The sequence below is a fragment of the Petaurus breviceps genome, unplaced genomic scaffold (genome assembly GCF_028583685.1).
Source record: "Petaurus breviceps papuanus isolate PSGF00001 unplaced genomic scaffold, PetGlider_PUasm1.0 181, whole genome shotgun sequence".
Taxonomy (NCBI): domain Eukaryota; kingdom Metazoa; phylum Chordata; class Mammalia; order Diprotodontia; family Petauridae; genus Petaurus; species Petaurus breviceps.
The window spans coordinates 22,899,970-22,927,616 of NW_027185784.1; the positions used below are offsets into that span (position 1 = coordinate 22,899,970).

The window sequence follows — 27,647 nt, forward strand, 5'->3', positions numbered from 1 at the left end:
ATTTAATGAATGGTAGGACGTCTGTCATGAAGAAATGCTATTAGTGGCATACATGTTTTTGGGGACTGATTATGTCAAAAATGAAAAAGTAAAGCAAAAGATTGTTCAGTGTTTATCCAAAACTACTATGGAGAGAATGATTCTAGATGACTAGCTATTTCAACAGAAATATCCCTCTATAAAAGGGTTAACAAATCAACCAGGTCATGTTAGATAGTTCTGGATTTGGGGTATGTCATAAAGGATAGGGCCTTAGATTTGAAGTCAAGACCTGTGTTTAAATAGTGTGTTGGATACTTATTAGTTGTATGACCCTGCACAATGATTTGACCTCTTTGTGCCTCAGTTTCCTCATCTATAAAATGAGCAGGAGAAGTAAATGGCACTACTCCAATATCTTTGCCAAGAAAACCACAAGTGGGGTCACAAAGAGTCAGACAGAACTGAACAACAACAGTGGTTTATCAGTCAGTTTTCGGTGAGTTGTTTGTGATTTGATCACTCCTGATTGATCACAGCTGGGTGAACTGTTTCTGATCCTCCAAAGCTAAAGAACTAAATTCAGGAATATGCAGACCCCTGTAATGGGAATGTAAATTTAAAGATCTTCCCTGCCTCTAGGCTAAAGTGCACCTGGAGCCTGGGGTAGGAGGCTTGTTTTTCAGTAGATACTTTTTGATTGGCCAGTGGGACCAAAAGGTTGTTACATTCTCTGATCCAGGAGAAGGCTATAAAAGCCCTGATGTGTAGCTTTGTTTTGGGGCTCCCTTTGAGAAGTGTTCTGTGATTTGATTTGGATTCTGGGAAGCCGTTGTCCAGAGTCCCCCCTCCTGCCCCCCTCTCCCCCTCCTTTGAAACCCAGATGTTGATTGGGTATGGATGTAATGGTTGGACAGTTTGAAATCTGTCTACTTGATCTGTTTCTGTCTTGATAATTCTGTCTGTATATTCTGAAGTTCCGGGGTGCTGACCTCTTTCCCTTGGGGTGCTTGCTGTTACAACCCCATCAAGGTCTAGTCAATTATATCAGAAAGTACACTCTGGAACCACCAGCTTCCCTTCTAAGCACCCTAATTAGCACACATCTGTCCACTTTGGTGCAACCACACACCACAAATATTCAATGGACCTCTAATCTATCATTTCTTCTTTCTATGGCTAATACTCTTCTGACCCATTTATTTAGTTATGTAATAATAATAATGATAACTATCATTAATATACAGCTTGTGATGTGCCAGACCAGGCACAATGCTAAGTGCTTTACAATTATTATGTCATTTTATCACAACTCTGAGAGATAGGCACTATTATTATCCTCATTTTATAGATGTGCAAACTGTGGTAAACAGAGGTTAAATGACTTGCCCAGGATCACAAAGACAGTGAGTTCCTGAGGCTGGATGTGAACTCAGGTCTTCCTGATTCCAGGTCCAGTGCTCTATCCGCTATCATGCCTAGCTGCCACTAATATAGCAATATAACAATTGTCATTTCTGTGTTTTGGCCTTAAAGGTGATTTTTAATATAATGAGGCAAAGGAACATTTTATTTTTAAAATGTATTTTTATTGATGTTTTTTGTTCTTACATTGCCTTAGTTTTTGAAAATATTCCTCCCCTCCTCCCCAATCTTATATGACCCAACCCTTATATGACAAAGTTTATAAAATAAAGAGAAAAAAAATTAGCTGAGCAAAATTAATCAACATGTTAACTATATATGACAGAATATGCAATATTCCACACCCATAGTTCTACAACCTCTACAAAAAGGGGAGGGAGGTCAATTTTCTTAATTCTTCCCTAGACCCAAGTTTGACTGTTATAATTACAGAGTAGAGCATTCACTTTTTTTTGTTTGTTATTTCTATTTACAGTGTCAGAACCATTGTGTGTGTTTTCCTGGTTCTTCTTAAGTCCTTCTGTATCAGTTGATGTGACTTCCCATGCTTCTCTGAATTCTTCATACTCTTCGTTTATTAAGGGCACGGTAATATTTCATTACATTCATGCATCACAATTTGTCAAGTCACTAGTTGATGGGTACCTGCTTTGTTTTAAGTCCTTGCTACCACAAAAGTGCTGGCCAGTATTTTAGATGATGACCACATACTCCTGGCAAAGACATCATAGCACAGCAGATAGAAAGTTGGACCCAGGAGTCAAGAGAACCTAAGTCCATAGTCTGCCTTTGGCACTTATCAGTAGTGTGACTATGTTCAGTTCATTTAAACTTTTAGCCTCAGTTTCTTTATCGGTAAAATATCTCTGGTACCTACCTTACAGGTTGTTGTGAGGCTCAAAAGAGGTAATACATGTAATTAACTGCAAATTAAAAATCCTATTGTTACTGTTAATTAGTATTATTATGCAGTACAACTGGGAATAATTTTTCTCTAAATCTTATTTTTACTAATGTCTTTTTATTTTATCACCTTAATTTCTAAATATATCCTTCCCTCTTGTAACAAAGATTTCATGAATGAAAGAAGAAAACAAGCATCTCAGCAAAAAACAATTAACACTAACTATATCTGACAGGATATGCAATACTCTACATCCACAAACCCTCACTTTGAGGTAGGAACATTTTATTACTTCTTCTACAGAACTAAGTTTGATCATATAATTACATACTAGTCAGTCTCTTTTCTTCTTCCTCCCACTGACATTATTGTACTCATTGTGTTTCCCTGGTTCTGCTCATGTAAGTCTTCTCATACTTCTCAGAATTCATTTGTCATTTCTTATGAGTGCAGTAGTATTCCACTAATTTTGTCTGGTACATTGTGACCTCAATCACCTCCCTCTCCATTCTGTTTTTTTTTTTTTTTTGACGGGGGAAGGCAAGGCAATTAGGGTTAACTGACTTGCCCAAGGTTACACTGAGTGTCAAGTGTCTGTGGTGGGATTTGAACTCAGTCCTCCTGACTTCAGGGCTGGTGCTTTATTTACTGTGACACCAAGCTGCCCCTCTCCTTCCACATTCTTCAACTTCTTCCTACCTATTGGTACCTTCCCTAAATAGCCTTTAAATTGTCCATCTCCCCCATTCTTAAACCTTTACTAGACCCTAGCATCCCAAGTTCTCATACTATTCTTCTCAGCCAAGCTCCTACACTTTAGCATGCATGTCTTCTCCTCTACTCATTCCTTAATTCTTTACAATCTATCTGCTGATCTCATCACTACAATTGCTTTCTATAAGTTATTAGCAATCTCTTAATTGAAAAAGTCAAACGGTCGTTTCTCATGCCTCATCTGCTTGAGACTATCACATTCTTCCCTCCTGTTTTTTTGTTTGTTATTTATTGGTGACACTGGTTTTCCTCCTAATTATGTGACTACTCTTTCTCAATCTTTTTTGCTGGTTTACCAAGACCCATCTATTGTGTTCCTCATGGCTCTGTCCTGGACCCCCATCTATCTACACATACTCTTTCTCTTGGTTACTTCAGCAGCTTCCATGGTTTTAACTATAATCTCTATGAGATGATGGATGTATATATTCCACACACCAACATCTGCTCTACTCCACCCCCAATGAGTCCTCTATATGTAGCAAGTGCCTATTGGATATTTCAAACAGAATGTTTCAGAGCCATCTCAACTCAACATGTCCAAAACAGAACTCTTATCTTTCCTCCCAAATATTTCCTCTTCCAAATTTCCCTGGCTCTGTCAAAGACACAAACATTTCTCTAGTTTATAACCTTGGAATTTTTCTAAACTCTTCACTCTCCTACATCTCTCTCAAACAACAGTTTCTAAGTCTTGCTGTTTCTACTTCCAAATTTCTCCCATCAGAATCCATTTCTCTACTCACCCAGATACTATCTTAGCTCAGGTCTTCAACACCTCTCACCTAGATTTTTTCAACAACCTCCCCCAATTTTTCCCTGCTTCATCTCTCCTGGGTCCAGTACATCCTCCACAAACTGCTAAAATTATTTTCAAGTACAGATCTAACCATATACCTCCCTTTACTCAAAAAATTCCAATGGCTCTCTAGTGGAAGAAATTTAAATTCTTCCTTTTACTATTTTAAGACTTTTATAACCTGGCCCTAAAATACCTTTTCAGCCTCATTGTACATGACTCCCTTTTGGCACCTTGCAATCCAGACAAAGTAGACTTCTCTCTGTTCATCATACATGACACTCCACCTTCCTTCTCTATTCCTTCATACTGGCTATTCAACAGGCCTGGAATGCACCGCCCTCCTCAAGCCTGTCTCCTTGTGTCTCACTTTTCCTTCAAAACTCAGTATAAGCACCATCTTCTACATGAAGCCTTTCTTGATTTCCACTGTTAGGGCCATCTTCCCTATCTTCTATTTAAGCATTTTGCATCTATTCTCTTTATACTTATTCTAAGGACTATTTGATTCTTTGTATTTCTATTCCTGGTGCCTAGGACAGTGTCTGGAATACAGTAGATGCTTAATAGGTGCTCACTGATTACACTGTATTCAAACATCACAATTTATTTAGTGATTTCCCAACATTTGATTTCAATTATTTCCTATCACAGTGTTGTTAAGGATATTTTAGTGTATACACGGTCTTTCTTTTTAACTTCTTTTGGGAAGTTATCAAACAGCAATTTCTGGGTCAAAGTAATGAATATTTATTGATTTGTTTTTGTTTTTTTTTTAGTGCTATTCCTAATTGTTTTCCAGAATGACTGGTCCAATTCACATTAGCAAACATTATATTAGCGCACCTGGTTTTCCCCAAACCTCCAATACAGGTTATTCCCCTTTTTGTCATCTTTGCCAATTTGCTGTATGTGAGGTGACACCTCAACATTTTTCTTTGTGTATTTCTTTTAATATGAATGATTTGGAGCAAACTTTCCTATGGTTAATCGTTTCCCATTCCTCACTGGCTTTTTGTCTTATTCATCCACAATTCATTATGTATCTTTGGTAGAGGACCCACCTTTTTCAGAGGTATCTGATGGAACTATTTTCCCCTCAGAGAGTACTTTTTATTCTAACTGCATTGATTTTGTTTTCACGCAAAAATTTTTTTCTTTTATGAAATAAAGATCATTTATTTTACCTTTTGGGATGAACTCTACACCTTGGGTTGGTTAAGAATTTCTTCCCCACACCTCCAGCTATAATTTTGCATTTATTGTGGTATATAACATAAGATGTTGACTACATTAATATTTAAAATGGTCTTTCAATACTTATGCTTTTTTGGGGGGGCTTTTTGGAGGGAAAAAAGCAGAGCAGTTGAGGTTGTGACTTGCCCAAGGTCACATGGCTAGTAAGTGTTAAGTGGCTGAATTTGAACTCAGGTCCTCCTGACTCCAGGGCCAGTGCTCTATTCACTGCACCACCTAGCCGCCCCTGTGTTGGTTTTTTGTTTTTAAAGATTAATGAGTATTGTACTTTTTCAAAGTTTTTAAAATAATAATAAAACTAATAGCTAATATTTATATATAGTACCTATTATGCACAAGGCTCTATGCTAAGTACTTTACAAATATCTCGTTTGATCCTCCCAGTACCCCTGGAAGACAGGGGCTACTATTGTCCCCATTTTACAGTTTAGGAAACTAGGGCAGAGATTAAGTGACTTGCCCTGGATAACACAGCAAGTGTCTAAGGCTGGATTTGAATTGCATCTATTGTGATATAGTCTTGTTGTCTGAAGTAGTTTTTAATGAGAATGCTAATTGATTTCCTAATTTTAGACCATCCTTATATTTCTGGTATAAATTCAACTTGATCATAATGATTTTTTTAAAAAATTATTTTAGTCTTTTTCACTAGGACTTTATTTAATAATTTTACATAGAGAAAAATGCTATACACATCCAGAGGAAGAATTGATGGAGTATCAAATACAGATCGAAGCATACTATTTTTTACTTTAGATTTTTTTCTTGGTCTGTTTTTTCTTTTTAAAACATGACTAATATGGAAACATGTTTTTCATGATTGCACATATATAATCTATATCAAATTGCCAACCATCTCAGGAAGGGAGGGAAGAAGAGAATTTAGAATTCAAAATTTTAAAATTGTTAAAAATTATTTTCTTGAAAAATAGTTTATTGATGACTTTTGTTTTTATCTATTTTCCTCCTACTCTTAATTGAACCCTTTCCTTCTGTCTCTTTTTAAATATCATACCAAAGTTCAGGGACTACTCACAAGCCCAAACCCACTATTAATCATCATAGGAACTTCCATTTCTGACCTATTGTTGCCTTGTTAGGCAACCAAGTGGTCCCTGCCCTCCACTCCCAGGGGCTTAACAACTTAATGCCAAATTCAGTGTAAATATCTACTTATGCTCCAGCTTCAGCCTCCCTGGTAGCTAGGATTATGGAAGTGTATCACCATGCTTGGCTCCAATCTCTTCAGTAATGCCCTTTTGCTCTTCTTTTTTTCAAGAAGTTTTCCTTTGTTTTGTCCCCATTATTTATCTCCCTTTCTAATATTTTCTGAATTTTCTTTTCTTATTCACAGGTTTAAGCTTTAAACTTTTGCAGAGGTTGCCAAAGTAGCTGATACTTCCCCCCTAGGGAGGGGGACGCTGGAACAAGTCAAGGGGGTAGTGTTAGCATTAGATGCAATTGAGGAGAACTAAATAAAAACAAGGAGGTGGTGGAAGCATAAGGAAAAAAGAGAAGAAATTTTTGAAAAACTGTTCGTACATGTTCCATCTGTTGTGTAACAGAATTAAAATCGTAGTGATTACATTATTTTCCACATAAACACACAAAATAAAAGTTATAATTGATCAGTGATCAAGTCTACCAACAAGTCTTAACGAGTTAGTGTTGGTAGGCAAACATGTCACAGATTGTCGGCAAGTCCAGTATGTACTGGCAGGAATATGTCCATGTAATGACTTATTTACAATACGATACTATACGGATACATGACGCAATACTGCATTATCAAAATTCCAAAGCAGGAAAAAACTTACAAATTTATAATAAATTATTAAACTTGAGATGCATCACTTTTTTTCTCTTTTAAGTATTCTGCAGACCTTCCATAAGGCCTTGTAACGAAGATCGTTTGATAGGTCAACCCACGATATGGGTCCTGTAGTCATTGGCACAATGCTGGAGTGCCATCCTGCGCTGAGTAGACTTCTTTCCAGAGTGCTCATCTGATATCATCGTGTCAGGGAATACCAAAGGCTTACCAGTGAAAGTGGTTAGGTATAGGGCTTTGCCAGTTTCATTATGATGTAGTGGTCCTACATAGCTTGGAAATTTCGCTGTTGACTCCAGCTTGATAGAGCCTTGGCTTATTGGTCCTGGGGGAGTTGGGGTTGTGGAGAATGCTGTTGTTGGGAGGTATGTAGGTTTTTAGGTTCAGGGGGAACATCAAGTGGCAGAGCACCCCCAGGGTCCTCAATATCCGTAACAGGATCAGTATCTTCCTCACACTCACAATTTGTGAGCTCCATTTGGTCTTCAAGAATACCTGCTAAGTGAGAGGGCTCTTCCCTAAAGTAATCATGAAAGTCAGTAGGGCTCAAAGATATTTCTTCTTCTCCTGCCATTTGGAGGGTGGTATAACTTTTCAGGGCTAGAGGTGTTAATTATTGGAAATTTGTGTATGGTGGCTTGAATGATGTCACCAGGGAAATAGATGTATTGATACCTGCAGGGTTAATCAACTGGAGTTCTGGTTTAGGGCATATTGTGGTTTTCCCTAGTACATCAATGTTTTGTTGAATTCGAGATGGGCTTTTTTCGTGTTCTTCTGTCAATTTGGATCTATCAAGTAGATCCAACTGATTCATTCCAGCAAGATTCAAGAGTCTGTAAATTCCATGTGTAGAGATCTTTTTTTTTCAATTTCTGTATTTTTTAAAAATTAATTTTTTGTTTACAACTTTCAGTTCCACAAGTTTCTGAGTTCCAAATTTTCTCCCCATCCTTCCTCTCCTCCCTCCCCAAGACAGCATGCAATCTGATATAGGCTCTACATATACACTCACATGAAAAATATTTACATATTAGTCATGCTGCAAAGAATTATAACCAATGGAATGAACCACAAGAAAGAAGAAACAAAACAAAACAAAACAAAAGAAAGAACACAAAAAGTATGCTTCTATCTGCATTCAGACTCCATAATTCTCTCTCTGGATGTGGATAGCATTTCTGGATATCTCTTTTACTGCATGTTGGAAGCCATCTAGTTTATTTCGGAGGCCCCTGCCTCGAGCCAAAGGGTATAACTCAACTCTGTCCTTTGTACATAGAAGAATATGGTCCAGAATAGTCTTGACTATTAATAAACTGGCAAAGCGGGCCTAGGCAATTGCTGCAGCAATGATTGAATCTGAGGCATCATGTTCTGCCTGCTGATGGATGATGACAAACTTGAGAGGGAAACTCTGCCACATGAGGGCAAATATTATTTTCACGGTAGCTGTTGAAGTCCAAGTTTGTAAAAACTCTGCAAGGACTTGCTCAGAGTGTACCTGGATTTGGCACATTACCCATGCTCAGAAAGATACTGAGTGAGTCACTGGGCTACCACTGTATTTTTTGATGTCATCCTCATAGTAATTGTTGCCCAATAAAGTTAATAAACAATTGTCTAGACACAGTTCCCAAAGGTGATGGCTCTTGCTATCACATCAATGATTCAACAGTACAGGAGATCTAGGTATTTGGTGGCATAAAAATCAACTTTCTAACCCGAGCATATTTAGTTTGGATGTTCAATCCAACTTCTAGCAAATCATGTAAGGAGACCATAATTACATGTGTAATTATAATGTTGATTTTGATGCCTGTTTATAGCCTTTTACTGAAATCCACTTAAAAGTTATTCTTCTTCTTTACTGTAAATTCATTTGCACACTTTTGAGTTTTAGTCTCTGTCTCTGTTCTATCCTAGAGGAATCTGAGTTAGATCTTAATCTTCCTCTAAATGATGAAAATTTCAAAAAACCATTAAAGGGTTATAAAGATTTCCAGGGGGGTCGCTGAATAATTTTTTTAAAGGGGGCAGTAGGCCAAATAATTTTGGGAACCTCTGCTTTAAAGTATCACGCAAGTAGAAGTTATCAATACTGCTAATCTGTAACAGCACACTTAAACGAAATCATTTTCAGAATTTCAAAGATTAGGGTCTCGCTCTACAGCTGGCATTCTCATCCTTGGACCTAATATCTATGTGTGCATATAAATACACACACACACGCACACACACACACACACACACCTCAATGGCTATTCTAGTATTTTCTGAATCAATTTAAATTTACTTTAACTAGCTCCATATAGTATATTAGGGACATGAGGCTGCAATGGTTGTCACAGAATCAAAGCAATAACACAGGTAGGGTGTTGCTTTTGAAAATGCTGAAAATCATGGTAACCAAAGACTTGGGATCAAATACTTTATACCTGATTATTAATTAGGTTTGGGCATAATGTTTTACCATTATCCTAGGCAACCTGGTTCTACAATACAGAATAGATTCATTATTTTGTGTGCAATCACATTTCTCTTCCTTCCTAACTAATGCTACAGCTTTTATCAATATCTGTATATTCAATGATATACTCAGGGTAAATCTGATGGTTATCAAAGATGACAAAAGTGGAGGGATTAGTTGTATTGTCCACACAGCTGTCAAATCTGGTGACATTGTGAGGATAAGCGTATTCCATTCTTCCTTGAATAAATGTTCCAACCAAGACTTTGGCGACAAACATAATCTTCTTTTTGGCACTGCTTTTATGATTGCTATGGGAAGAGCTGGCATCTTTTGCAAAGTAAATACCTAGAATAATTAGAAGAGAGCAAGGATGAGGATGATACTGGAAAGGAGAGCATTTAATACATAATAACATATCACCACTTTATGGCTTTGACCTACTGTTCCGACAGGACCGGAAATCATATGCACCATTACCACTGGTGTTAAAATGATTTTTTTTCCCCAAATGCTTTATTAACTTCTGATTTACATCATTCATTTCCACCAGATTTTGAGTTACAAATTTTCTCCCTGTTTTTCCCCTACCCACCGCCCCAAAATAGCAGTCCCACAGGATATCCCCTCCTCCAACCTGCTCTCTCCCATATTTTCTACCATACCCCTTTTTTTTCCAGTGGATCTCTATGCCCAAGTGCCTGTATATCTTATTTCCCAATTACATGTAAAATAGTATTAATAATAGTATATATATATATATTTGAATATTTGATTTTAAAACTTTGAATTCCAGATTCATTCCCTTCCTCCCTTGTCACCCACTCTTACTGGGGAGATAAGCAGTTCAGTATAGGTTGTACATGTGTGGCTAATGCAAAACAATATCATAGTAGATATATTGTAAAGGACTGAATATATGTCCCTCCCTCCTATCCCACCTCCCACTTGTTCTATTTTCTGCTTTGATCCGTCCCTTTTCAAAAGTGGGTGCTTCTAACTTCCCTCCCCCCCAGCCTGCCCTCCCTTCCATCATCCCCCCTCTCATCCCCTTCCCCCCCTACTCTCCTGGAGGGTGAAAAACCCTATTTACTGTGTATTTCATTCCCTCCTCAAGCCAAATTCAGTGGGAATAAGGTTGACCCATTCCCTTTTGCCTTCCTATTCTTCCCCTCCATTGTAACCATTTTCCCTTGCCTCTTCTATATGACATAGTTTACCCCATTCTGTCTCTCCCCATCTCCTCTCATATTCCTCTCTCACCTCTTAATTTCACCTTTTAAGTATCATCTCTTTCTGTTAAATTGGTCCTGTGCCCTCTATCTATATATATATGTAAACATATATACACATTCACATATGTATTCATATGCCCATATACCCTTGTATAAAGACATATATATATATATATATATATATATATATATATATATATATATATATATTTCTATTCCCTTCAACTACTGGAGAAAAGTTTCATCAGTTACAATTATTGTTTTTCCATGTAGGAATGTTAATAGTTCAACTTTCATAAGTTCCTTATGATTTCTTTTCCCTGTTTACCTTCTCATGCTTCTCTTGCTCCTTGTATCTGAATATCAAATTTTCTATTCAACTCTGTTTTTTTCAGCAAGAATGCTTGAAAGTCCTCTATTCCACTGAATGACTATATTTTCTCCTGAAACATGATACTCAATTTTGCTGGGTAGGTGACTATTGGTTTTAATCCCAGCTCTTTTGACCTCTGGAATATCATATTCCAAACCCTTCGATCCCTCAGTGTAGAAGCTGCTAGATCCTGGGTTATCCTGATTGTGTTTCCACAATATTCAAATTGTTTCTTCCTGGCTGCTTGTAATATTCTCTCCTTAATCTGGGAATTCTGGAACCTGGCTATAATATTTCTAGGAGTTTTCTTTTTGGGATCTTTTTCAGCAGGTGATCAGTGGATTCTTTCAACCTCTATTTTGCCCTCTGGTTCTAAAACATCAGGGCAGTTTTCTTTGAGAACTTCCTGGAGGATGATTTCTAGGTTCTTACTTTGGTCATGGCTTTCAGGAAGTCCAAGCATTTTTAAATTATCTCTCCTGGATCTATTTTCCAGGTCAGTGGTTTTTCCCATGAGATATTTCACATTGCCTTTTATTCTTTCATTTGTTTGGATCTGTTTAACAGCATCTTGATTTCTTATAAAGTCATTAGCTTCCATTTGCTCCAATCTAATTCTGAAGCAATGATTCTCCTCAGTGAGCTTTTGAGATTCTTTTTCCACCTGGCAAATTTGGCTTTTTAAGGAATTCTTCTCCTCATTGCCTTTTTGAGCCTCCTTTGCCATTTGAGTCAGTCTGTTTTTTAAGGTATTATTTTCTTCAGTCAGGCTGTTGACTCTCATTTCATAATTTTTTTGCATTGTTCTCATTTCTCTTCCCAATTTTTCCTCCACTTCCCTTATCTGCTTCTTAAGGTCCTCTATGGCCAGTAACCAGCTTGTATTTTCCTTTGAAGCTTTTGGTGCAGGAGTTCTGACTTCACTGTTTTCCTCCTGTTCCATGCCTTGTTCCTTCTTGTCCCCAAAATAGGTGTATAATGTTGGAATTTTCTGTCTGCTTTGTTTCCTTTGCCTGCTCATTTTGCCACTCAATTATTTGACTTTTGGGCTTTTTGCCACAGTAGGACTCTGCCACCAGACAGGGGAGTTTTCGTCCCAAATGCTGGGGTTTTCTCAGCTGCTGGAGGTATTAGATGGGTGCTCTGAGGCCTCCACATACTCTGGCAAGCTGGACACACACCCCAGGACCTCCACCCTAGACTGCAATCCAGATCCAAGCAGGTTAAAGCAAGAGCGATTACCTCTCAGACTGGTCACTTGGTCCCCCTACACTCTGCAGGCCAGGAGCTAAAGCTGCCACGTGGCGCTGGCTGGCTGTGCTGGCGTCTCAGCAAAAAGCCACACGCTCCCACTTACTGGGTCCCAAAGCCCAAACTGCACTAACCTCTCACTTTGTCCTTGGCATCTATGTGTTGATAAATTTGGAAATGGCCACAGCTGCTGCTGATCTGGAGTCCCTCCTGCTGGAGGCTGGTCAGGCCCGCCCAGAGGCTAAAGCCTCTGCGTGGGGCTGTGATTGGCTCCCAGAGTGCTGCGCTGGCCTATTCCTGCCGGCCTGCTGGGCTTTCCTCAGCAGGAGGTTAGCTTCTCTGTGTCATTTTGTGGATTCTGCAGCTCCAAAGTTTGTGTAGAGTCCCCTTTTTACATGGATTGGGGAAGGTGGAAGCCAGAGCCTTGGGGAGGTCCTGCTTCTACTCTGCCATCTTGTGTTAAATTGATTTTTAAAGTTAATTTAAATGTTTTTTTAAAAGTCCACTTCCTCATATAAAATCTTATTTGAGTCTCACTATAAAAAATTATAGTTAAAGCAAGGCAAGTTAATAACCATTTATTAAATGTCTACTACATGCCATAGGTACTATATAAGCACTGAGGTAGGTGGGTGGAAGGTGAGGAAATCAAAGAAAGGCAAAAAACAATTCATAGCCTAATGGGAACAGCAATATAAAAAAATAATGTACAAAGAAGATAATGGTAGGAAAAATTTGAGATAATGAACAGAGGGAAGGCACTAATGAGCACTAAGGGAAAGGCTTCCTGCAGAAGGTGGGATTTTAGCTCATGAGAAATAATCAGGAGGTCAATTTTGCTGGATCACAGAGTTCAGAAAGGGGAATAATATTTAATAAGGCTGGAAAGGTAGGTTGTGGCTAGGCTGTGAAGGGGTTTAAAGGTCAAGCAGAGAAGCTTATATTTGATCATAAAAATAATTGAGAGGCTTTGGAGTTTACTGTATAGGGGGATGACACAGTCAGATTTGCAATTTAGGAAAATTGTGTTAGCAGTTGTGTGGTGGATTGATTAGAAAGGAGAGAAATGAGGCAGAGAGCAATTAGAAACATTGCTTTGATGAACTATGTAGCTATATATTGAGGCATTTGTTTTTCAGGATACCACTTATTATTTAAAGGAATGCTCCATTTATTCCTATGGTTGCTATTGTTTTTTAATAGGAATGTGTGCTATATTTTGTAAAAATCTTTTTTAGCATCTATTGAAATAACCATATGATTTCTCTTGGTTTTGTTATTGATGTGGTCAATTATGGCAATAATGTCCCTAATACTGAACCAACCCTATATTCCTGGTATAAATCCCAACTGGTGATAGTAATATAATCCTTGTGGTATATTGTTGTAATCACCTTGCTAGTATTCTTTCACTGTTTTAGCTCTTCCTGGTTTGGCATCAGTACCATATTTGTATTATAAAAGGAGTTTTATAAGGCTCCTTCTTTATCTACTTTTCCAAATAATTTATATAGTATTGGAGTGAATTGTTCTTTAAATGTTTGGTAGATTTCACTTGTGAACCCATCTTGTCCTGGGGATCACTCTCATTTCTTTTCCCAATTTTTCTTCTACCTCTGTTTTTTGATTTTTAAGCTCCTTTTTGAGCTCTTCCCTGAGGTTTTTCTGGATTTGGGATTACTTCCTGTTTTGGGGGGTTTTGCCCATCAGTGTTTTGACACTATTGTCTTCTTTTGAGTTTGTGTCTCGATCTGTCACCATTATAACTTTCTACAGCCAGATTATTTTTTTCATCTTTTTTTGCCTTTTTCTTTTCTTTTAAATTTGAACTCTGCTCCTGGAGAGGAAGGGGCACTATCTCCGGCTGTAGGCTCTGGCTGTTTACCTGGTGCTGCACTGATGCTGCCCTGAGGCCCATGGGGGACCCTAGTGTCTGATGCTGTACTGGGGGAATGGGGTGGTGAGTGGCTGGTGGCTGCTAGAGGCCATAGGGCTCTAACAGCTTACCTGGTGCTGAGCCAGAGTCCCAGTGCTGGTGTCTGGTATGTGTTGAGGTCATGGGGTATTCCTGCACTGGCTTCTGCCTGTTTCCCCAAGTTACACTGAAGCATGTGGCAGTCTGGCCACTAGAGGCTGCCTGTTTGCCCAGAACTAAGCTCAAGTATGTGACAGTTCCCACAGCTGGAAGCTACCCATTCCCCTGGCTATGCTGAGGCATGTGGGGGGACCTGGTGTTGGCATTTGGCTGCTTCACTATGGCGGGACTCAGGACTTCCCACTGGTTTGCTGAGGCGGGGCTTGCTGCTGGCTTCCTAAGACACTTCCTCTCCTGGACTGCACTCCCCTTTCACCTGAGTGAGGTAGACCTTTCCTGCAGACCTTCCAAGTTTCTTGAACTAAGAGATTGTTTAACCTCATCTTTTTGCTGGTTCTGATGTTCCAGGATGTTTTAGAGTGTTATTTTATGGTTGTCTGAAGATAAATATGGGAGAGTTATGGAGATTTACTGTTTTCTCTACCATCTTGGCCCCTGAAGTCCTCCAGTTTGGTTTTTTTTTTTTAATAGTGCAGAGAGGGGTGGCCAGGTGGCACAATGAGTAAGAGTGCCGGCTCCAGTGTTGGGAGACCTGGGATTGGTTCCGGCCTCAGATACTCGGCACCCACACAAAAATAACTGGCTGTGTAACCTTGAGCAAGTTACTTAACCCTGACTGCTTTAAAAAAAAATAGTGCAGAGATTTGGGGTGGCGAGGTGGCACGGTGAATAGAGCACCAGCCCTGGAGTCAGGAGGACCTGAGTTCAAATCTGGCCTCAGACACTTAACACTTACTAGCCATGTGACCTTGGGCAAGTCATTAACCCCAATAGCCCTCCAAAAAAGTAAAAAAAAAAATTTAGTTCAAAGATTTTATTCCAATAGTTTTAATTACAGTGCTTGTTTGTAGAAATGAAAACTGAAAACAAGTATATAAAAAAACTGGAAGCAGTAAGAGTTTCCACAACACCAAACAAACCACTAATGAGTTTTTCTAGATATAAAGTTTAACAGCTCCAGATTCTTCAGTGTTTAGCAAAATAGAGAAGGAAAAAAAAGGAAAGATTTTTTTTTTTTGAGATGGTAAATATAACCTTATAGAATAAGGGGTACTAAAGGACATTTCATACATCTAAAGGTAGGGGTATTGTTCCAAAATAGGATCAAATCCTAGAGGGGAATGACTCTCCAAGTATCCATGCTTTATTTGTTTTCTTCCAAAACTCAGACACTATAGAGAAATGTCTGGTGTTCTAGACTATACCTTTGAAATATCTCCAGCCAAGTGTGGGAGCAAACAGAGGCTGTTTGTTGTGGAGAGGTTTCTGGAGTGGTTTCAAACAGAAGCATTACCCACTTGATCAAAATTAAAAGGCTGATTTTTTGTTTTCCAAATACCTCAAAAAGCTCTTCTCAATGTTTATAACCAGCCATCATTGTGTCCTTCCTAAGAGTTATTCAGCTGTGATGGAGGACTAATATAATTTAGTTTCATAGTTATCCAGAGCACTGAGAGATTCAGAGTTATCTGGCAAGCATGTATCAGAGGCAGGAGGTAAACCCTGGTTGGGGGAGAAATTTGCCTAGGGTGTGGCCATTGAGGGGAGGAAACAATTATTTAGAAGGCTCTTATTTAAAAATATACACATATTTTTGTTCATAACTTTTTTTTGGCCTTTTTTTTTTGGAGGGCAAGTGGGGTTAAGTGACTTGCTCAAGGTCACACAGCTAGTTTTTGTGTAAAATATCGGAGGCCGGATCTGAACTCAGGTCCTCCTGATTCCAGGGCTGGTGCTCTATTCACTGTGCCACCTAGCCACCCCATAACTTTTTTTTTGAGGTAACCTTGTGACTTGCCAAGGGTCACACAGCTACTAAGCGAACGAAGTCATATTTGAACTCTGGTCCTCCTGACTCTAGGGCTGGTGCTCCATCCATTAGTTGCCCTACTTTTTTTTTATCTTTTGTTTTAAAGCATCTCCCATTCTGAATATATCCTTCCTTTCTCTCCTGCCTAAGAAGTTATATCTTATGTAAAAGAATAAAAAAAAGATGTTAGCAAAATCAATTGTCTTCCGGATATTCCATATCCCACACTCATGGCTTGGCCTGCTCCTAAAAGGGTGGGAAATACATCTTTCTCAATTCTCCACAGACAAGCTTTATACAAAGACATGATAGCTTCTAATTTTTTTTTTTTTTGCTGACTTCTAACTCGGATGTTTCTATGCTACAGAAGAGATGAGAGGGCCTGCTGAAAGAACTTCTTTAAATTTATTTTATTTTGCTGACTACGAACCAACTTGGATGTTTCTATGCTACAGAAGAGACTTAAGTGCTCGCTGAGAGAACTCTAAATTCTGGTGCCTTTGGGCGAAGAGTCTGTCACTTCACCCTACTTATACATCCGGATCAGAGTAAGAACACACATTCCACTTGGTCTGTGGGAGAATTCTTGATAAGCAGCTAATTTTTTTTTTCTATACCTAAGCACCAGTGTTCTATGCTGGAAAATGGCTTTTTCCTAGCTGCTAATGATATTCTCCTTTAGCCTACAGTGAAGAAAGAATGATGGAGGGATGGTAACTTGAAATTCTGTAATGTCTGTGGGAAACTGTGAACTAGAAATAGCATAAATTCTTAATATTCAGGGCTGTTCTATTATATATTTGTGACAACTTTGAGTTAAAGAGGGCTCTGGTGGATATACTATCTAATATGAACCTTATGAAGTGAATTTGAAGGAATTAAATTTCAAAGAAGCGTGGGAATTCATATGAATGCAGGATAATATAATTAAGAGGGGATAATGTTTATGGAAATGGGAGGAGCTACCAAAGAAAACGTTTATTAAGGGCATGTTTTCATGGAGTACAATATGAACATCCATCCAGGCTCCAGGGTCTCGGATATTTTCTAGGATATGTTCTAAGCATCATGGAAAGTAAGTCAGTAATCATTACTGTGCTTCTTAATCTGTCTAGCAATAGCAAGGTTATTGATTAGTTGATTAAATGGCTAAAGATTGCCCTGTAGGAACTTTCTAGGGCTACTTAGTCAAATTATGACCAGAATTATGGATTCCCAGCAAACTTCCTTGCTTTGTCAGAGACTAACTACCCCATAAGAACTTTTAGTTATGAATCAGCATGTGTATAAATTCATAGAACAATCAAACAATGCCATGATCCATTGATTATGGGATTTCATGTCTATTGATAGTTTATCCTCTGTGCCTTAGGGGAGACCCAAGCTCTCACATCTGCAAAAATACAAACTGAAATTTGACATGTTTAATGAGGTGCACAGGTGCTGATGACCCTCCATTTCTGAAACAGAAGAAATGAACAAAGTGTGGGTTTCAAACAGCAATTATCACACCCTAGCTAGTGTAGTGGATAGAGTGCAGGGCCTAGAGTGGGGAAGAGTCATCTTCACAAGGTCAAATCTGGCCCCAGACACTTATTAACTGTGTGACCCTGGGCAAGTCACTTAAACCTGTTTGCCTCAGTTTCCTCATCTATAAAATGAGCTCGTGAAGGAAATGCCGAACCATTTCAGTATCTTTGCCAAGAAAATCCCAAGTATCATCACAAAGAGTCAGACATGATTGAACAACAAAAGCCAATATTAGCAAGAGGAAAAATTATCAAAGATAAGCATGTGTTTAATATGAATATAACTTCTACTTAGAGAAGCAGGGTGGTATAGTAGATAGAGAGCTGGCCTCAGAGTGTGAAAGATGTATTTTCAGTTCCTGCCTCTGAAACATACTGGCTGGGTAACCCCAGTCAAGTCATTTGAACCCTCCCTGCTCCAGACAATTCAAAGATTATAAACTGACGAGCAGGGGATGATAGGCACCTAAGTTGAAAAATGGAGAGTGCTGAGCCTGGATTCAAGAAATCCCAAGTTCAAATCCAGTTTCAGACACTCATGGCCTGTGGAACTCTGGTCAAGTCACTTAACCTCTACCTCTGTAAAATGGGAATAATAATGGTACTTACCTCCCAGGGTTATTGTGAGGATAAAATCAGAAAATGTACATAAAACACTTTGTAAAAATTTACGCACAAAACAAAATACCAGCTATTATTTTTCTTACTACAACTTATACATATAGTACAAACCTTTCCCATAGTTTGCTTCATGAAGTGACTGGAAGCTGTAGTCAAAATTGAAATTGCAAATCATATACATGTTGGATGGGTCTGTTGCATGAAATAATCTCTTTTCATTTCCCCCATTCAACATTATGCTCTTCTTCCTGTCGGGAGAAATGTCAGCTTGAATGTATAGCGTAAGACTCTGCCCCTCTGTTAATGAGATCCCAACCGAATTCTAATATTAACAATACTTTATTCTATCAGCTTTTAGTTTCTTTTTAGTCAATCTAACAGCAGACGCAGGTTAGAGCCTCACAAAAGGGGCAGAAACTTATATAAAATGAAGTTTGCACAGTGGGAGAAAAAAAGGCTGCAAGAGACAAATTTCTGGGCGATTAGTGTGGTTAAGCAAATGTGTACCTCAAAAAGAACAGGTCTTACAGGTCTTACAGTACTCAGGTCAGTTTTAGCACTAGGTAAATGTCAGTTTTTACCAGCACAAGCATAACATGGCTACAAACCGCTGAAACTTGTTCCAGAGCGATGGGTTCTGATTCCTCATTATCTTTTGAATATCAAAATTTTTCATGGTAGTTTTAAAGAGAGATATGATATCATAATATTCAGGGGATGTACTTCTGACCTCGAACAACTAAAATAAGAAAATGAAAAATAAAATAAATAAGTAGGTGTAAAAAAGCATCCTGCCAAGATAGTACGATGAGAGTTGTGATCCAGCCAATACAATACACAGGGTTCTTAAATTTTGTTTGCTGTTGGTTTATCTTGATTTAACCAATGTGAATTGTCTATCTGCTTAGGAGACTTGATTATAGTTGAAAGGGAACATGCTTATGAATTGTATACATCTCACTTTAATCTATTTTCCAATTCCTGAGTTCTTTTAAATGTCTGTCACTTTCATACACCAAAAAAAGGGATACTGACATTTTGCAGGTAATAATTATGGATTCATAGCCCTTGTGTATGCTGTATTCCAATTTTTCTAAATATCCACTGTATTCCCTGAAAAGTCTGCTGTGATCTGTACTACCATTTCTTAGCATGTGATTTCTTTATTTCTTCCAGTAGGTTATTTTTTTTTTTAAACATTGTGTGGTTGTTCAGTCCTGTCTGACTCTTTGTGATCCCATGTGGGGTTTTCTTGGCAAAGATATGGAAGTGGTTTGGCATTTCCTTCTTCAGTTTATTTTACAGATGAGGAAACTGAGGCAAATAGGAGGCTTAAGTGACTTGCAAGTAAGTGTTTGAGGCCAGATTTGAACTCACAAAAATGATTCTTCCTAACTCTAGGCTGGGCACAATAATCACTGTACCACCTGGCTGCTGTAATGTATAACTATAGTGAATCTAAGCTTCTTGGGTTCTTCCTTGTCACACTTTTACAAATTCTATTTGCAATGTACTGTTTATTTAATCTAGCACTGAGAAGTCTTTTTAAATGATTAGAATGAACTTCTATTTCTAAAATCTAAAACCATCTAATTTTCCTAATTATCGCTTTATAGTATAATTTGAGGTCTGGCAACATGAATCTCCTTTCTTCTTTTTCATAATACCCTTTGATATGCTTGACCTTTTGTTCTTTCATATGAGCTTTCCCCCCACTAATCCTTTAAAGTATGCCATTAATTTTGGGGAATGAGGCAATTAGGGTTAAGTGACTTGTCCAAGGTGACATGGCTGGTAAGTGTCTGAGGCAGTATTCGAACTCAGGTCTTGATTCCAGGCCCAGCACTCTATCTACTGGGCCACCTAGCTGCCCCAACATGCAACTCATTTTGACTGGCATAGGATTGCTTGTTGTTGTTGTTTGTCCTTTGTTCTTGAAGAGGACCAAGAGGATTATTAGTAGGTTCATTTGCAAAGTATTTTATTTAATTAGCATAAATGAGATTTCATAGGAAGACATAGGAAATCGTAATTAATGAAATTAAATTAATCTCATTAATATAGAAAATAGTCCCCAGTAGCTAATGAAAGCTTTTATTCCATATGAAATTATCATGGCTAAAATTTATGCTAATTAAATAAAATGTTGTTGAAATCTTCATTTCTTAAAAATATGCATAGTTAATGAGATTTCCTATGTGTCCAGACTTTAGGGACACTGTATGTGTACAAGGTAACAGAGAGGGCATTAGGACCTTAACAGGAAGTGTTCAATTCCTATGACCTCTACAGCAGGCAGTAACTTTTTGTAGGTCCTACATTGTTTATTCCTTTATTATAACACTAATTTAATGTGCAACAGGGGAGTCTCAGTACATATATATACAATAGTATGTTTTGTGATGGGGTATAGATGGGGTATAGATGGGGCTTTATAATTAAGGCTATAAACCAGACCATTCCCATGCCCTCTACATTCTGGGGCCAGGGCAGTAGTTTCAATAATAAGTCAGCTTCACCCTATTATAATGAAATTAATGAGATCTATAATTTTCATATTAATTGATATGATATGTGTAATGATTTAGATTTATTATTATTATTAGATATTTAGATTTGTTGGAACTTCCCTACTTTCCAGGGGACCCTGACTTGGAAGCTGAGGTTGCAGCTGAAATGACCAATCAGATTCCCTGACATGCTAACAATCCCTGCTCTTGTAACTGCCAAGTGAACTGAACTAGGTGCCTCACTTCTGTTCCTAGCTATGCTAACCCTGGCTCTGTGCCCTGCTGAACAATCACAAGGCTCAATTTGAAGATTGTTTACTTAAGACTCGAGAATGCTTCTGTTGTGGTCCAGCCATTTGTAGTTTTCATGCTTAAATGCCCTACCCCTGCCATAAGCAAGTGAACCCTGATTCTTAGGAAGATGGACTTTGCTTGCAAGCTGCTTCCCTCCCCGTGAAATTAAACTTCTGTTGGATTCCTGACTCTCCTGTCTCTAGCTTGTTCTGTTCCATTCTGACCATCCAAGGGTTAGAGAGGCTAGTTTGGATGGCCAAGGAGGCAAGGAAAAAGAGGAAGGGTTATCTCCAATCTGATAAAAAAAAAACAAACCCTACACTTTCTTACTTTTCTAATTGCTCCTTCAGTTTTCATCTTCTTCCTGCCCTCTAAATGTGGCTCACCAAGAATCTGTTCCCAGTCTTTTTCACCCTTTACTCTCTCTTTAAAAAAAAAAAAGTTATTTTTAACATTCATTATTTTAAAAATTGAGTTCTGAATATTCTCTCTCCACTCCTCCCCTACCTGTTTTGATGGCAAAAAAATGTGCTATCAATTATACATGTGAAATCATGCAAAATATATTTCCATGTTACAAAACAAAAACAAGAAAAATAAAGTGAAAAGAATATCCTTCAATCTGCATTCAGACTCCATCAGCTGGATCATTGTGTTGATTAGAATAGCTAAGTCATTTATAGCTGGGGCTACTGTATACAATGTTCTGGTTCTGCTCACTTCACTTTGCATGAGTTCATATAAGTCTTCCCAGGTTTTTCTAAAGACATCCTGCTCATCATTTCTTTTTTTAAAATTCTTTTCAATTACACATAAAAACAATTTTAAACTTTTGTTTTGTTAAAATTCTGAGTTCCAAATTCTCTCCCTCCTTCTTCTTCTCACTCATTGAGAAGGCAAGAAATCTGATTTGTTATACATGTGCAATCATGCAAGACATATTTTTATGTAAATCATTCTGTGAAAGAGAAAAAAACCAAGAAAAATAAAGTAAAAAAAAGTATGCTTTGATCTGCATTCAGATTCCATCAGTTTTTTCTTTGGAGGTAGATAGATTTTTCAACATAGGTCTTCTGAAATTGTTTTTGATCATTGTATTTCTGAGAATAGCTAAGTTATTCATAGTTGATCACTGCAACATACTGCTGTTACTTTGTACAATATTCTCCTGGTTCTGTTCAGTTCACTTTGTTCAAGTAAGTCTTTCCAGGTTTTTTTGAAACCATCTTGTTTGTCATTTCTTATAGTTCAATAATATGCCATCACAACCATATACTACCACTTATTCAGCCATTCTGCAATTGATGCTCATGCTCTCAATTTCCAATTCTTTGCCACAACAAAAAGAGCTTCTATAAATATTTTTGTATGTACAGGTCCTCTTCCTTTTTATTATTTTAAAAATCTCTTTGGGATACAGACCTAATAGTGGTATTGTTAGGGCAAAGGGTATGCACAGTCCTATAACCCTTTGGGCATAGTTCCAAATTCCTTTTCAGAATAGTTGGATCAGTTCACAACTCTACCAATGATGCATTAGTGTCCCAATTTTTCTACATTCCCTTCAACACTTGTCATTTTCCTTTTCTTTCACATTAACCAATCTCTTAGACGTGAGGTGGTACCTTAGAATTGTTTTAATTTGGCTTTTTCTAAACAAGACTGATTTAGAACATTTTTTCATAGGACTATATCTTTGATTTCTTCTGAAAACTACCTGTTCATATTCTCTGACCACTTATTAACTGGGAAATAACTCTCATTCTTACAAATCTGACTCAATTCACTATATATTTGAGAAATGATACTTTATCAGAGAATTTTGCTGTAAAAATATTCCAGTTTCTTGTTTTCCTTCTAATTCTGGCTGTATTAGTTGTTTGTGCAAAGCTTTTTAATTTCATGTAATCAAAATCATCTAATTTACTTTCCATAATCTTCTCTATCTCTTGTTTGGTCATATTTTCTTCCCTTATCCATACATCTGATAGGTAAACTATCCTATGTTCCCCTAATTTGCCTATGTCACCCTTTATGTCTAAATTATGTATCTATTTTGACCTTATCTTGGTACAAAGTGTGAGATATTGGTTTATACCTAATTTCTATCAAACTGTTTTCCAGTTTCCCCAGCAATTTTTGTCAAATAGCAAGTTTCTATCCCCAAATCCTGGATCTTTGGGTTTATGAAACACAAGATTATTATGGTCATTTGCTACTGTGTAATCTATTCCACTGATCCACCATTCTTGTTTCTTAGCCAGTACCAGATTGTTCTGATGATTACCACTTTTTGTATCACAGTTTGAGATCTAGTATAGCTAGGCCATGTTCCATCACATTTTTTTTCCATTGATTCCCTTGACATTCTTGACCTTTTGGTCTTGCAGATGAATTTTGTTATTATTTTTTCTAGCCCTAAAAAAACCTTTTCGGTAGTTTGATTGGCATGACACTGAATAAGTTAATTAATTTAGGTAGAATTGTCATTTTTATTATATTGGCTCAGCCTACCCATGAGCAATTCCCTCTCTACTCTCACTCCCTTGGCATTCTCCTTCACTATCTTGTTTTCAATTACAATCTCTATACTAATGACTCACTAATCTTTACCTTCAGTTGTGATCTCTCTTTCAAGCATCAGGCCTACACCTGCAAATACTTATAGACTCTTATCTATCTAGATATCACACCCAGATATCAAATGTCTAAAGTGAGGGAGTTGAATTAAATGGCCTCTGAGTTCACTCCTAGTGTCAAATCTGATTCTATGAATCTCTAAATTTATTTAAAATTTTCAAAATCCAAGTCTCTCCCCTCAAACCTGTTCTTCTCTCTGGAGGACTACCTTTCATCCAGGTTTCCATGGAATTATATTTGACTCATGCCTTTCCCACATCCCTCATAGCCAATAACTTACTATATTCTATCAGTTCCACCTCCACAGCATATTTCACATCTATTTCCTTTTCTCAACTCTCACCACCACCATCACCCTAGCTCGAGTCCTCATTACTTTCAATCTGGCCCATAACAACAGTTTCTCCATATATCTTTCCCTTTCCAATCTGTCTTTCAAACTGTTTCAAGAATACTCTTTCTTGTGCATAGATCTGGTCATATTACTCCTTTGCTCAAAAATCTCTAGTGGCTCCCTATTGCCCATTGAGTAAAACTAAAATTCTTCTGATTTTCAAGATCTTCCAGAATACAGGATCATCCTATGTGTCTGGGCTTATCTCATGTCACAATTCTAGTCATACTGGTCAGCTTTAGATATGACCCTCTATATGCCCCAAGCTAGAATCCTGAACTTTCCAATTTATGTGATTTTGTTAATTCTGTTCCTTATGTTTAAAATATATTCATTCCTTTTTTTCCCTGTTGAAATACTACCCACTTTTTCTTCAGAGGGGTAGTTGGGGTTAAGTGACTTGCCCAAGGTCACTCTTTAAAGCCAAAATTAAATGCTGCCTTCCCTATGAATTCTTCCTTGAACACCCCATTTGCTAACTTCCCTAGGACTTCAAAAAGTAATTTGGTTTTTAACACTCTAATGTGCTTCTCATTTTATACAGCACATTCCAATCACTAATGTTTATATTTTACCCCTGTATAAGACTATGAGCTCCACAAGGATAAGGACCATGTCTCATCCAAACTTTGTATGTTACCTAGCACATAGCCCTGCTCCCAGTGCTCTACATACTTTAAAAATGTTTACACTTTACATGTTCCCCAGCACCTAGTCCAGCTTCCAGTGCTCTTCACCAATTAGATTCATTTAAAATGTTTATGACACAAACAAATAAAACCCCCACAATAATAGAAAGGTATAACAATCATTAGTCTAGATGGAATTTTATAAGCTCACAAAATTAACTCTTTGGAGATTAATGAATATAGAATTTTTGTCATATTAAACAGCACCTTTGAAGGGGGCAAGGTAAGCCCCTCTGTGAGGAATAAGATTATACAAACCAAGGCCCCAACTCAATATGAACTTTCTATTACCCTGAGCTGTTTGGGAACAGAGGATCCTGAGAACTTGAGGGCTGCTCCTCTCCTGGGACCCTGGCCACGTCCTTGAGAAGAGATATGACAGTTGCCCAACTCCTGGAACTAGCCATTCCAAGGAAACATCCCTCTTGAGGCGGCCTTGGAGGGACTGGCCTCCATCCCAGGCCTCATACAAAATCCAATGCTTACTTAAAAAACACCTGGCAGTATGCCTTCTTTGTTCTCAGCACTACTTAAACTGTAGGATTCAGACCCCAAATTGGAATCTCACCCATGGAGGGAGACGTCTTGCCTGGGACCCTCCCATGCGGGACCCTGACAGCTGTACCCAGGATTCCCCAGCTTGTGTGGTCAGGTGTTGGTGCTTCCCTGCAATGGTGATGCTTGTAAATATATATACGTATGTATGCATGCATGGGTGTATATCACGTATAAGTCACGTATCCATTTGTAGCTTATCCTGGTATATGGAAGGATATGTTTGTTTAAAACTAATTTCTGTCACTCTGTTATCCAGTTTTCCCATCCCTGTTTGTCAAATAATGAGTCATTCCCTTAGTAACTAGGATATTCAGTCAACACTATGATACTGTTTGTTTCTGTATGTTGTGTACCTAATCTGTACCACTGAATAGTCTCTCTTTTTATTTAACCACTATAAAATAATTTTAATGATTGCTGCCTTGCAGTACAGTTTGAGATCTGGTACTTTTCCTTCCTACTGTTTTTTACTATTACCCTTTAAATTATCAACCTTTTGTTCTTCCACATGAATTTCATTTTTTTTTTTTTTACCTCTACAAAACATTCCTTTGGTTTTTTTTGATGAGTATAACACTAAATAAGGACATTAATTTAAGTAGTAATGTCATGATCTATACATGAGCAATTAATTTTCCCTCAATTATTTATGTTTAATTTTGCTAGGATTATATAGCTGGATTCACTTAGTTCCTCACATCTTGGTAGAAATGCTCCGAATGTTTGTAATTCCTGAGGGAGCAGCTAGGTATGCAATGGATAAGAGCACTGGGTCTGGAATCAGGAAGATCTCAGTTCAAATCTAGGCTCTGGCCAGGTCACTTGGCCCCTATTTACCTCAGTTCTTTATTTGTAAAATGGGGACACACAAGAGAAGGAAATGGTAAACCACTCCTGTATCTTTTCCAAAAAAACCCCATGGACAATATGGCTGATGAGGTCAGAAAGAGTTGGACATACTGAATGATCAAACAATAGTTATTTTGAATGTAATTTCCCTTTCTAGATATCCTTTATGAGTTCTGTTAATTACACATAGAAATGATAATGAGTATGTGGCTTTATTTTATATACAGGAACTGCTAAATGTGTAAATAAATTCAATGAATTTTTACTTGGTTCTCTAGAGTTTTCTAAATGAATCATGACATCTATAAAAAGTAGTAATTTTGTTTCCTTTTATTATTCTCTTGCTTTCTCCTACTTATATTGCTAGAACTAGTATTTATTAACCCTATATTAAGTGGTGAAAATGGACATCTTTGCTTTATTCCTAATCTTACTGAGAAAACCTCTCACTTTCATCCATTATATATAATATATGCTTTTGAATTTGCATAAACATAATTTACTATATTAATGAAAGGTTCATTTCTAGACTTCTTAATAGTAGAAAAGTGTTGGATTTTGTCAAAAGGCTTTTCAGTGTCTACTAATATTATGTGATTGTCATCTATAACATGATTTATTATATTTATAGTTTTCATCATATTGAACAAACCCTGCATTACGTGTAACAACTCATATACCATAATTTTTCTAATTATGTTGTTAATCACCTTGCTAGTTTATTTTTATTATTATTTTTTAAAGCAAACTTTGCTAGTTTAACTAAGAAGTTCACAACAATGTTGATAATTAATACTGGTTTATAGTTTTCTTTCTCTCTGCCTAAATTGGTATCGAGACCATATCTGTGTAACAGAAAAAGACTGGAAGGGTACCTTCTTCTCTTACTGTTGCAAACAAAAATACATAGTACTGTAATTCATTGTTCCTTAAATATTTGTTCCAGGCACTCTCTCTAGCTACCTACAATTCCACCAAGACTGCCTTATCTGTACTTACACAAAAGAGTTTCCTAGTCTCCCTGAGCAGCATTCCACCATGCTCCAGGCATTCTCTTGGTTCACCTACAACTCCACAGTAGCTGCCTTGCATTTTCCACCACCTACAGCTACATACAGATGACCAACACCTCTAAAATGAACCCCTATCATCAATGATAACCGACCAAACTAATTCCTCAATGGTTAAAATAGTCCCACCATGTCAATCTTATACTAATAATTCTCAACTCCCATTCAGAAGCTGCCATTGTTCAAATGCCATTCTTGTTCCCCAAGCAACTGACTGTTCCTATGTCTTTAACCCAATCCCACCAATGTCTCACTCTATAGCCACCAAACTTTTCACTTTGCTCTCTGGA

The 27,647-nt window shown here is 37.7% G+C and overlaps 1 protein-coding gene across 3 annotated transcripts in view; it reads right to left on the reverse strand.

The window, feature by feature from the left end:
* Positions 1–1,546: 1,546 nt before the first annotated feature.
* Positions 1,547–27,647, reverse strand: part of ZC3HAV1 (zinc finger CCCH-type containing, antiviral 1) — a 106,391-nt gene continuing 80,290 nt past the window's right edge. For all 3 annotated transcript variants that reach the window (XM_069087323.1, XM_069087322.1, XM_069087321.1), the window contains exons 12-14: positions 18,962–19,092; positions 18,465–18,601; positions 1,547–9,787 (exon numbers count right to left, since the gene is read on the reverse strand). In XM_069087323.1, the coding sequence (XP_068943424.1) occupies positions 9,519–9,787; positions 18,465–18,601; positions 18,962–19,092 (537 nt within the window). In that variant the 3' untranslated portion in view covers positions 1,547–9,518. The remainder of the gene's footprint in view (positions 9,788–18,464; positions 18,602–18,961; positions 19,093–27,647) is intronic.